The following is a 12,928-nucleotide window of genomic DNA, read 5'->3' as shown; positions in this document are numbered from 1 at the left end:
AAATTGATTTTTTTAAAGGATAAACAGCCTCTTTATAAGTCCATTTCTAACTCAGCCAAGATGGCCACTCGGTTAAATCATTACAAGTCAAAGGATTCAGTGGAGTACTAAATGTAGCCATCACTCTAAGAGGTGAGGAAACAGTTTATTCAGTTACTATTTTTCAGAAGACTAGATGCTGAACTGCTTTTGTTTTGCAAACAAACAAAGAAAGGAATAAATCCAAACACCTATTTCTTAAGAGAAACAGAATCATCCCCCCAAACAGAGCAAACTGCTTGCCTTTCTAAATGGTTTACAGTGGTGCCTCGCAAGACGAAAGTAATCCATTCCGTGAGTCTCTTCGTCTTGCGGTTTTTTCGTCTTGCGAAGCACGGCTATTAGCGGCTTAGCGGCTATTAACGGCTATTAACGGCTTAGCGGCTTTAAGAAAAAGGAAACAAACTCGCAAGAACTCGCAAGACGTTTCGTCTTGCGAAGCAAGCCCATAGGGAAATTCGTCTCAAACGGAACGACTCAAAAAATGGAAAACTCTTTCGTCTTGCGCGTTTTTCGTCTTGTGAGGCATTCGTCTTGCGAGGTACCACTGTATTGAGACATGTGGTCACCTAGGATAAATTTCTGCATATATCTGAGCAATAAGGGAAAAGGGGAAAAAACACTATCCAACATGGTGTTTAGATGTCCAACAACAGGCAATGAATAATATACTAGTTTATAAATAATGTGGTCCACCAAGGGAAATACATAATAATATATTATTCCGTATAGGAATAAGGTGGAAACGTAACAGGGGGTAATAATCTTTCCCTGTTAGAAGAAGATGAAGCAAGAAACAGCTGGCTGCAAAATGGCCAATTTAGGACAGCTTGGGTCTGTCAGATTGAAAAGGTCAACAGCAGAAAGGCATGCTGGGGGAAAGGTCCCAATAAGAGGGAACTCCTGCAGAGTTCAGAGGGATGAAGGAACAGACGAGGAAGACACACATACAGTGAGAAAATCCAAAACATCAGAGACACAATATAAAACTTCCTCTAGTGACTTTACAGAATGTGTATTATTTTCTGTAACATAATGCAATGAAGTGACATTCCTCCCCTTCCCTCCCCCCGGACCTTTTAGAGACATACTCACCTAGACCAGATTTTTTTAATCTCTTTAAGTGCTGGCTCATTTGTTTTCCAGTTGGAGATTTTTGCCCCTGTTTCATTTCTTTATCAGAACTGTCTGCTTCACCATTTTTAGATTCAGATCCTAAAAAAAAATTAGACATTACAATGAAGAACAAAAACAAAGGTAGAATTTCTTTCCTGGGGGGGGAAAAAAATCAACACACCCCTAAGAATGACATCTTCATCCGTTACACTATTTAAAGGTAATGTTTTCTGCTTGACAATTTGATTCCCTGTCACCAGAACCGATGAAGCAAAAGCTCATAAATCCATTAAGTGGTGAAAACAAGTTTCTTGAATGTAGCAGTCAATAAAGATGTTTGCTAATCCATTACAAATAAGCCCTCTTCTGATAGCTGAGGGACGTCTTTCGAAATAATCATACTCCCATTATAGGGGGACAAAGAAATAAAAGGAAGAAAGGGAAACCCCTCCCATTGTAAAGTTAATTTTCTCCCATGTCCAGGGAATCTACAATAAAAAGTGACACAGATATCTGTACAATCTATTCACAGCGAAGAATGTAGCAGCCAAAACTAAAGGTCAGGGTTGCACAGTGGTGATTAGGATGGTGCCAGAACACAAAATCTTATAAAAAAAAGGACAACTGATATTGCAAGACAGAACTAAGAGAGTAATTCATACTCTCACTGGAGCTGTGATGGTTATTTATTTTACCCCCTGATGGCACTGCATGCCAGTATGTAGTTCTCTCATTAGGAATCAGCATCCAAAAATGCTTCTTTGCATTCCTTTAAAGAAGCTGTTTGTAATGCTGGCTGATTTTATTACGTCTTTTTCTCCCTCCCTCCCCCTTAATAGACTGGAATTAAGTTCCTCCCTTGAATTAATAAAATTGGTCATAGCATAAGAATAAAAAAATCCACTGTGTGAGAATGACATCATTATTTCCACCCATCCTAAATTTTGCACGTTATAGCTCTCGCCCAGAGGGAGGGCTCTTTTACTAGAAACGGGTGTCGCAGACAGTCCTTTAGCTATTTACCTGAGGGGGAATCAGACTGCTCATCAGACACCTTTAATGGTGTCAAAACAACACGAGGAACAGTCTTGTTTACCATCATTGACACTCCATTTCTTCTTTTCTGCTGCTGTCTCAATGCCTACAAAGGAAACAATAAAACAGAAAAAATATAACACAAAATGTTGTTTACAGGTGAATTACACAAAACATTTGCCTATTATTCAAATGAACCCCATAATATATTTATCTAGCTGCAAGTTTGCCAGGATTCATACTGGTTCCCCTTTATGTCATTTTCTTCAATATTTTATATACAAAAATGCTATATATTGTTATATATCATATGCTACACTGTGAAATAAAAATGGAAAACAAGCTTTTGGCTTTAAAGATAAAGGAAAATGCACCTTAAAATCGTTTTCCAGAACAATTTTGACAACAAAGAAGCATACATAAACTGTTTGCTCTACCTTAGCAGCAGAAACATGAGAACCCATGGAATATGAGACTTAAGGCTTCCAAGTTAAAATAAATGTAAAATAAATATTTCAAACCCAGGCTAAAATGTGTGTCTGAACATCTCTTGCAGGTGCATCTTCTCCCGTATACTGCTCAGTCAATCAAGTTAACACAGTGTCATCAGTATGTACAGCATGTAAGGGCTACAGTATTGATGCACTCACTCAGCCGTGAGTAGTGCTGCACAAAATCACTGCACATGGCAGGAATCATTTATTTCTGCGAAGGGAATCGGTCCTAATCTTGGAAAACCTTGCAGCACTTGGCTTCTGTCTGCTTGACTTTGGGCATTAACCTTCAGAACACGAACATGATGGTGTTCTGGCAAATCTGGGAGAAAATGATACAAGAATAAATATCTACAAATGGGAGGGGTTTTTCCCTGTGTGTTTTATAACTGGATCGGCTACGAGGATGATAATGCAATACAAAACACGAGCAGAAACAGAATAGCTGCCAGGATATTTTGTACAGTAAACGAGCCCAGACAGGAAGGTCAGGAAATATATTAATGTGAGAATTCGCCCATTAAAGAATTTACAAGCACAGATATGTGAGCCGTGCAAGTTAGAACAGATCAGCTTGCTGCTAATACCTGCTTAAAATCTTCATTTTACACTCTCATCTTTGATTTGTGTGTGGGTTTAAGAGAAAACCCTACGCTTCACCAGCGGAGGTCATGCCTAGTATGAATTAATATCCTTTGTTTCCTTATGAGCACTAATGACTTGTGAGGTTAATTTTGTAATTGCAATACAGCTGTAGTCTGCTTAGACGATAATGCTTTGCACACAACACTTCAAAAGACAAAAGAATTAAAAACAATTACTTCCTATTCCATTGAAAAATACTTTGCAGCACAAGCTCAGTTACAATGAAAAAAACAGGTGGGATTATTTTATGCATATTTCAGTTACGGTAATTAGAGGCACATGGGCAATGTACAATAAAGAAGAGTTGTTTTAAAATAGAAGCCACTGTCAACCTTTTTGAATATATTCAAAGAAGGGTACGGTCTCTCTTAACTGCAAGGAAATGTAAACATTCAATGAACAGAAACTACCACTAATTAGTGAAAGGAAGGGCTACATTTAATATTTATTTTTCATCAGTTTAGAAGCCTGAAATATATTATATTCCTCTTAAACTGACCTAACCCTGCATCAAATGTGAATGTTCAAATCCCATCAGTATTGTGGCAGACCCCGATTTAAAAGACATATTGACATTGATTGCAGCTGAGCACTGTCAGCTTCAGTTGCCTGTGGTTGTTATTGCTAAAAGAAAAATCATAGTGTTTTCTCCCTGAAATGCAGAATATCTACAAGTTTTAGATACAAACTGAAAGGCCATCTTTAACTTTCTTTTTCATTAGGGCCACATCCACACCAGGCATTTAGAGCTGTACCATAGCTCCCCGCCCCCCCTGGTCCCTACTGCACAAATACAAAAATATTGGGAACTGTAGTTTGTTAAGGGTTCCGAGAATTCTATTCCCTTCACAGTGTGACAATTCCCAAAGTGGATTAACAATCAATTCCTCTTCACAGGGAACTCTGATAACTGCAGTTCCATGAGGGAAATAGGGGGCTCCTAACAACTCTCAGGCCCCTTACCAAACTACAGTTCCCGGGATTATTGATGGGAGTGATGCTATTTAACTTATTTATACTGCAGTTCCATGTGCTACTATCACTAACAGATTACACTCAAAAACAATACCGGTCCATCCCAGGTCCTTATTAATGATTCAGATCATGGAAGAAACAAACAACAGTTTCCTGGACATAAAGGTGATGATTACTGGGTGTCAGAAAATACTTTCCAACCTAAATTCAACCATGTAAAATATCAAGTATTATGTCCGCAGAAAATACTGTCCTGACATCTGGATTTGAAAAACAAGACAATCCTCCCGTTTTACTTGGTATTTACTATATCAAAGCAGCAGGTACATAAAATGAAAATGCATACACTTCCATTTGGGACATAAACGACAGAATAAAAATAGCCAAATCTCAATTCATGTAGCACTTCATTATATTAAGCAATAGCAGCCTGCATTTGCCATTTATGTGCTGGGACAAGATCCATAGACATCAAGTCACAAGCTGGTCTCCGACCATAATAAATAAATTCATAGACATCAAGTCTACATGCAGAATTTTTTATGCAGTATAGATCACTCTCTCACACCAAGAAAACCCACTACCATTTGCCATAGAAACTCTGTCCCACCAGAAAATGAGGCTTTGGCCCTATGCACACTTCACTCAAATTCAGGGCATACTTGAGTACAGACTGAAGCACAGCTGCACTTTTAACCCCTCCATTTCAAGTCTTTTAGCAACCACATGTTGAACAGAATACAAAAACCAATGGGTGGATTCCTCACACATAGGAGGTTCGGCACAATCAGCAAACCCACACAACCAGGTGTCCCTGCAAGGAGCTCCTGTGCTGGCCTCTCTGTACAAACATTCATGTGCTATGTGCAGTTAAAAGAAGAAGACCTGACATCAGGGGTAGGGCTAAAACCATGCCCACTCCAGCCTATAGTTGAGTATTCCCTACATGTATGTAGAATGTAAAAAGGTAAAGGTAAAGGGACCCCTGACCATTAGGTCCAGTCGTGGCCGACTCTGGGGTTGCAGCGCTCATCTCGCTTTATTGGCCGAGGGAGCTGGCATACAGCTTCCGGGTCATGTGGCCAGCATGACAAACCGCTTCTGGCAAACCAGAGCAGCGCACGGAAACGCCGTTTACCTTCCCACTGGAGCGGTACCTATTTATCTACTTGCACTTTGATGTGCTTTCAAACTGCTAGGTTGGCAGGAGCAGGGACCGAGCAATGGGAGCTCACCCCGTCCCGGGGATTCAAATCACTGATCTTCTGATCGGCAAGTCCTAGGCTCTGTGGTTTAACCCACAGCGCCACCCGCGTCCCTATGTAGAATGTACTTTGGGCGAATAGGTCTATTCAAGTGTTCTAAAAGCCCTAATGCAATGAGGGAGTGAAAGGAAAGGCATGTTAGATCTGCCACTCATTGCTGTTTCCATCACCTTCCACGGACTGGAGAGGTAAAGTCTGAAACAGGGCACCTGCTCTCTACTCAAACTGACCCCTTGCTACAGAAATTATCTTTCCAACTTGTGGAGGATGGTGCTAGCGCATGCATACCCTCGCTCTTTTGCATTACACAAATGATTTAGAATGCCTGGACAGAGCTACTATCATTCCTACACAACCCAAATTAAAACTAGTATCTTGATTCATCATCACCATCACCAGTTTATTCCACATTCTGAAGCTCGACTTAGCAACATCAATTCAAGTCTGAAAACCATTAATTCCCACTCCTCCCTTAAAACTTTCTGTAACATGTTTCATGCAACAAAGAATCAAAGTGCTAAGCATAAAAGCTGAATATGTCTGCAAGGCTACAACCATTTTATTTAACACAGAGTAATAAAACATGCTGACCTACAAAATTACTAAAGCATCTGTATCCTTGACTACATTTCATAAAATCCTCCTACACACAAAGCTCAAATCCCAAGGAAATAAGATGAATTTGTTTATATTAACCTGTATTAGATTCAGGAGCCATTGACTGATATTTTATATTGAGGAAAACGGAAAATCTCAGGGGTGATGCACATTCTGGGCAAGACACACTCAATAGCTACTCAGGGGCCGCAGGTTTAAGTTGTTATTTCTATCATAAATCTGCTATGTAGCCTTTAACAATCAGTTTACTCATGGCATTATATACCCTAATTTTCATTCCTCAAGTAATCTTGCTATGGTTGAAGCTACAGTTTGAGAACTGGTACTGAGTGAGCAGTACCATATAATGCCAAGGTTGCAGGTTCGATGGGACAGCTGCATATTCCTGCATTCCGGGGGGTTGGACTAGGATCAGGGGTGGCCAACTTCCAAGAGACTGCGATCTACTCACAGAGTTAAAATTATCTACCCCCTTTTTAGGGGTTCAGGTCAAAGTTGTTGAGCTTTTATTAGGAAGGAAAGCCCTGTTTTTGATGGTTCAGGTCATTTTAGGGGTGCAGGGCAAAGATGCTGAGTTTGGTTTGAGGGAGCCAAAGTTTTTTAGCTTCTTTCGGAGGAGCCACTGATCTACCGGTGATCTACCACAGATGCCCAGTGATCTACCTGTTGGACATGCCTGGACTAGATAATGTGACTGGACTTAACAATCCAGTGCAGTTCCTGGGGTTAGTAGAAATTCTCTAGAGGCAGGCAGAAGCACAACATAATTTAAAAAGAAGAGTTTAGTATAGGCCTCTCTTGATGTGCTAGTTTAATATATGTAGGGAGCATGCTATATTGTGATATGCCCCTCCAGTAGCGGTTTCAAATATTACAGTTGAGAATTATATAATCTCTATCTTCTTTTTATATTATTTGTAATGTACAGAATGATTCTAAGTTATTTAATGTAGGGATTGGCAATGTGGTGCCCCTGGGTGCCAGTACCTCCTAGCCATTAAAGGACTAGTCAGTACTCTTCAACCATTTCAGACCAGGTATGCATAGTTAACCCAAACAGGCATTTGGGGCCCCATTTCTTTTCTTTTCAATACTTTCTGTTTGTATGGTTGCAGTGCTTCTCTTGTGATCTACCTTACACCAAGCCACCATACGAAGTCTGATGATCTAAGTAACTATTCCCTCCAAAATGCACAATACAGTCATACCTCGGGTTGAAGTTGCTTAAAGTTGAGCGTTTTCCGGTTGCGCTCCGTGGTGACACGAAAGTAACGGAACACTCTACTTCCGGGTTTCGCCACTTGCACAGACGATCAAAATGACGTCATGCACAGAAGCGCGAAGCGCGACCCGCGCACATGTAGACACAGGTTGCATTCTGCTCTGGATGCGAATGGGGCTCCGGAACGGATCGCGTTTGCATCCAGAGGTACCACTGTACATAACAAACTCTTTGCTCTTCCTGCTCAGTTCCTTGTGGCACAGACTCAACCTCTCTACATTGCACATGGCCTCATACATTGCCTTTATGGCACCAGATGCCAGGATTGACACCCATCATCCTATATATTTGGAGCACAGTAGAGGTACAAAGAGCTTCTCTCTGTGAGCAAGTGCAGTGGTGGCTGAGGTTGGTGCCTTCCTTTTCCATTGAGGAGGGAGTGATAGGGGGCATCACACCATATCCTAGTCCTCTCTCCCTCTGCTCTTTCTGATGTGGCGGTCATTTTGTGTTAGGCCATGCTCTCATGGCAGCCATTTTGTGGCTGGCACCATGGCACTTTCTCAAAACTCCAAAGTGCAACCCCTGATTTAATGCATAGATTTATCTCAACATGTTCCCAAAGGCTCTACCAACAAGCGACCCAAAGTTTACAAACATTGCCAGTCCTACTTTTTAACCAAGTTGTATTAACTATAACTGGCTACTCTGTAAAACATGTACAATCACAATTGTGAAGGAATATATAAATATCCAAAAGTTTAAGCTGCAATTTCTTTTTTTCTTATTTCTTTTTTTACAACAGAAAAAAACTGATCATATGTTCACAGCTACAAAATCCCTCATATCTTAATAAAAATGACTTATTGGTAGCTTTCCAACAGTGCAAAGAAAATGCAAGCATAAGCTTGGATGTGCAATTTAAGTAGTCATGCCAACTTTCACATCAAGGGAGGCAAAGTATATCAACTTCTTCATATTTTCTTTTTTCTTTTAAAAGGACGAGCGTTCACTTTTTTTAGGGGGGGGGGTGTTAGTATGAAGCTGTTAATGTGGTCCACTGAAAAATGTCCTGTGGGGAAATATTATCTCTTCCACCACAGCACAAAAGCAAACAAACTAACTAGGAAGCAGATTGCACCCTGCTGCTTTTAATGGCACTGCTGTTTGTTATTTCAACAGTAAAACAAGTTTAGAATCAAAACAGCATTTTTCTGAATCCAACGCCATCAAGCAAGCAGTGCAGAACACCAGAGAACTACCATCTAGTTTCTCTTTAACATGTGTGCTGAACCAAAGTTCAGTAAACAGGCTGCGTAGCACATTTTCTGGTAAGGAGCAATGAGTGAACAATATTTACCATAGACATATTGCTAGGATGGCAGTTTTCTACAAATCCCTTTTGCCTATTGAACACATTCTCAATTCAGACATTACACCAATTAGATGTTTTACATTAACCAATCAGAGAACCAAAGCCACTGTTTTAGTTTCCAAACATATAGACAACCCATTGTTTAGAATGGCTTGTGGGCTTTCATTTTTCTATCTGCCCAGACTCCTATTTCTATCGTGTAGCAGCCTAGAGCATGGGTAGGCAAACTATGGCCAGGGGGCCGAATCTGGCCCAATAGCCTTCTAAATCCGGTCCATGGACGGTCCAGGAATCAGCGTGTTTTCACATGAGTAGAATGTGTGCTTTTATTTAAAATGCATCTCTGGGTTATTTGTGGGGCATAGGAATTCGTTCATCCCCCCCCCCAAAAAAAAATAGTCCAGCCCCCCACAAGGTCTGAGGGACGGTGGACTGGCCCATGGCTGAAAAAGTTTGCTGACCTCTGCTCTAGAGGGTGACCAACAGCAACTATGGTTTGTAATACAAAAACACTACTTGGCAAAAATCATGGTTTTTAAACTCACTTCAAATATTGGCTTCCCACATGCAATACCATGGTAAGTTTTCAAAATGGAAAGCAAACTCACAGAGATTATGGCTGGTTAATTTTGTGTTCACCTGCCACAAAATGTAACATATCTGTAGATTTGGCAAGAGGCTGAAGCTGTTATGGAGCAGCTATGTGTCTGTCCAGTTTGACTCAATATTCGGGACCAAATTTGATTTATTAAAAATGATGCTCTGTCTTGACCCCATTTACTATAATGGTGAATCTAAAAACAGCTATACCTCCTTGAGTCACCAACAGAAAAAGGTTTGTCTGTATTTTATGTAATATAATTTGGATTTTAGCATTGTTTGTATAGACGAGAATAGAAAGAGGTTTGTATCAACTTCAATCAATTGTATTTGAATACTTGAATATTTATTCCAATACTTTTACATATTTAATGTACCTCATTGGTTCAGCAACAAGGCTAGGGTCTTTGGGTTTATGAATGAGGAAAATTGTTGGGAGTTATTAGGTATATTTTTGCAGATGTATAACTAAAAAAGTGAATAATGTGAAACAGATAAATACTGGAAATCCATATTATTTATCAAAGAAGCAAGTTTTGTATAACAGTAAGCTCCTGTGAAAAGTTCTATTAACAGAGAAGCAAGTTTTGTAACATAAAAAGCTCCTGTAAAAAAAACAAGATTTTTTTCTTATTGGAACAAATCTCATTGCAGTAATTTATAATCCATTGCCTGCATGGGTTGTTTTCGTTTTTCGCAAACAAAGAGGTGGGCAGAAACACTTGTGCAAACCCCCAGTCATCATAACTGACAGCTTTTGTGTTGGGCAGAAGCATCCCTAGCCAGGAGCTAAGGGGGCTAAAGCCCTGAATATGTCTTTTTCCAAAGCCTCAGAGCTTTGCTATGGCCTGAGCAGCTGCTTTTCCAAAATGGTGGGTTACAATCCATGGCATCTCAAGGTATGCCTCAAGGTGTGTGGGGGCTGTCTCTGAAACCCTGCTACTGAATATATACAATGGGCTGGTTAGATGGATCAATGGTCTGAATCAATATACTTTATGGTCAGTTAGATGAACTAATGGTCTCACTCTCATTCTGTGAGAGAACTGGGTAGAAGAAGGCTCCTCTGAGTTGGATCATGAGCTCCAACTGTATCCTTGTCCCAGCCAAGAGAGTCAATGGCCTCAAAGAATGCAGCTGGGTCTCAGGAAGGAACTCAATGAATCAGCCTAAGCCCTAATCCAAAGCAAAAGGAAAGGCAAGGAGAGATATCTATAACCCAACCACAAAAACCAAGCAAACTACAGACAAGTTAGAAAATCACATGTATAAATGAGGGCACAACTGAAATACATCAAATTTTATAACCACAGGTATTTTAAAATCAAATACCCAATGCACAAAGAACAGACAAAGAGAAAATACTTCTACATGACAAACCCACAATGTACAACAAATACCAAATGCATTTCAACCAAACATTGGTCTACTTGATGAAATGCCACCAAAAGCTGAAATACAAACAAAAGTCTGTGACGACTCCACAAATCAGGACTGCCACCTTCCCTAAGTCTGCCAACTTCAAAAAACCAGAAAATCCTTCCTTGCCTCTGCTGTATCCCTCTAGCTGAAGCATGGTCCCACCTGTAACCCTCCAGGTGTTGTTAGACTCCAACTCCCTTCAGCTCCAGCCAGAATGCCTAATGGTCAGGGATAATAGGAGTTGGAGTCCAACCACAGCTGGAGGGCCACCAGTTCCCCATTCCTACACATCTACAAAGTAATTAGGTTGAGAGACAGTGGTCAACTCCAAACTACCAAGTCAGCTTCATGGATGGGAAGGGACTTGAACCAAGGCAAAAGTCCACTGTCTGTGTACTAGTTACACTGTTTCATGGATAAGTCTATTTCTGGTCTGATTCAATTTTGCAAGTGCCTTTTCATAAAGTCATTCTGTCCTGTTTCTACACTATGGTAACCTGTGATTTACCTATTTTCTAAATCCATATGAATTTTTTATTTGAATATGTAGTCAAATACATATTTTATCACAAAATATGCATTTAAATGCATATTTTTACATCAATACACACACCTACAAACATATATATTGCTAACATATGCATTTTTGTATGTATTTTGAGACAAGAACTATGTCAGACAAACGCTAAATGCTAAAGACATGTTCTGACCTGTGTATTCGTCTGACAGGTGGAAATTAGATCAGCTTGCTCAAAAATATGGCCCAAGAAAAATTCCCCTACATTACTACTTTGAAGATAACTGCTATAAAGCAGGAGCTTGTGAAGGGAACTACCAGTAAAGAGGTGAATCAAATCTAAATCACCTTGTCTCCTGTTAGTTTCACCCCAATCTAACACTTTTTAAAAAGCGAACATAAATATCACTAGTGTGAACACCTGGAATAGTTTGCCTTTGTTTAACATACAGAATGGAAAAGGTTTCTGATTCCTTCAAAGTTATTATACTGCAAGGAATCCATATGTTAAAGTCAAAAGAAGAAAAGAAAATACAGCCAGCTCCACATTGCTTCTGGCACTCTACAATGTAAGCAGTTTATTCCCAGAACATGTTAAAGGTTCAGCTCCTGTTATTGCAGAACAGATCCAGTAAGTTAATATTGGGTGGTGAGTGTCACATACAATTGCTTAACATCTCTGTGTATTCAGAGGCACTGTAGGCTATTTGTAGTGGAATGGAAGCACATTATACCCCCATAAAAGCAATAGAAAGTCTGGAGAGAGGATATACAGTAGGAGAACTAACTCCCAACAGCAATTTTCTGCACAAAAATTGCTGCTTAAAGTTCATTCACCTATCAGATAGGATTTACAGTTTTGCATTAAATCAAATCCAGCTGCCTGCATCTGGTAGTAATGAATACCTGTAGCACAAGAGGAAAAGGGTGGGGAACGAGGGAACCTCCTTAGGCCAAAACACAACACATTGACTTAAGCATTCAATATTTGTGTGTACGGGGAAAGGATTATTTCCTGAGATCTGTAATAATCATCATTTCAGACAACCAAAATCATTTTAAAATTGAACAACTTTTCATTGATTTCCTTACCATGTGCACTTATCCTACCTATATACAAGTATTTGCAGCTGCCTCCTGAATTTTTATGTTAACAAGGTATCTGTAATTGCATTTATGGATTTCTCCTGCAGCCGATTTTGTCATTTTGTCTTGCCTGGCACTTCCTCCACAAACAATTTATGCTGTGTGGCTTCATCTCATCGTTAAAATCCCTCTGTAATGTTTCCAACTATTGTTCTCCTAACACCACAAGCCTCAAAGTGAAAGGCAAGCTCAGATTATTCAAAGGTTCAGAATCCTTTCTAGAGCACCTCCCTGCACCTTTTCCATAGTGAATCATAGGCTGGCCAGGAACCTCTCTTTATAACAATATTTCCATTAATGTTTAAGTATCTGTCTCTTCACTGCTAGAGGAAAAAGGGGCAACTCTACTGCACAATAGCATAACTGGAGATACCCCAGTATCCAGACCCAAACCAGATCAGAACTCATTCAGCACCTCAATGCCAGATAAGCAAGGTAGGCAAGAAGCTTAGCCATACC

At 40.0% G+C, this 12,928-nt stretch overlaps 1 protein-coding gene across 4 annotated transcripts in view; it reads right to left on the bottom strand.

Annotated features, from left to right (window-relative positions):
- Positions 1–12,928, bottom strand: part of ASXL3 (ASXL transcriptional regulator 3) — a 100,360-nt gene that overhangs the window by 21,320 nt on the left and 66,112 nt on the right. For all 4 annotated transcript variants that reach the window (XM_081206749.1, XM_081206752.1, XM_081206750.1 and 1 more), the window contains 2 exons: positions 2,179–2,296; positions 1,135–1,254 (listed from right to left, as the gene is read on the bottom strand). In XM_081206749.1, coding sequence (XP_081062875.1) covers positions 1,135–1,254; positions 2,179–2,296 — 238 coding nt within the window. The remainder of the gene's footprint in view (positions 1–1,134; positions 1,255–2,178; positions 2,297–12,928) is intronic.

This window comes from Podarcis bocagei (genome assembly GCF_964188305.1).
Source record: "Podarcis bocagei genome assembly, chromosome: 8".
Lineage (NCBI taxonomy): Eukaryota > Metazoa > Chordata > Lepidosauria > Squamata > Lacertidae > Podarcis > Podarcis bocagei.
Note: the sequence above shows the minus strand (reverse complement) of the source record. Positions and strands in the feature narration are given on the sequence as shown.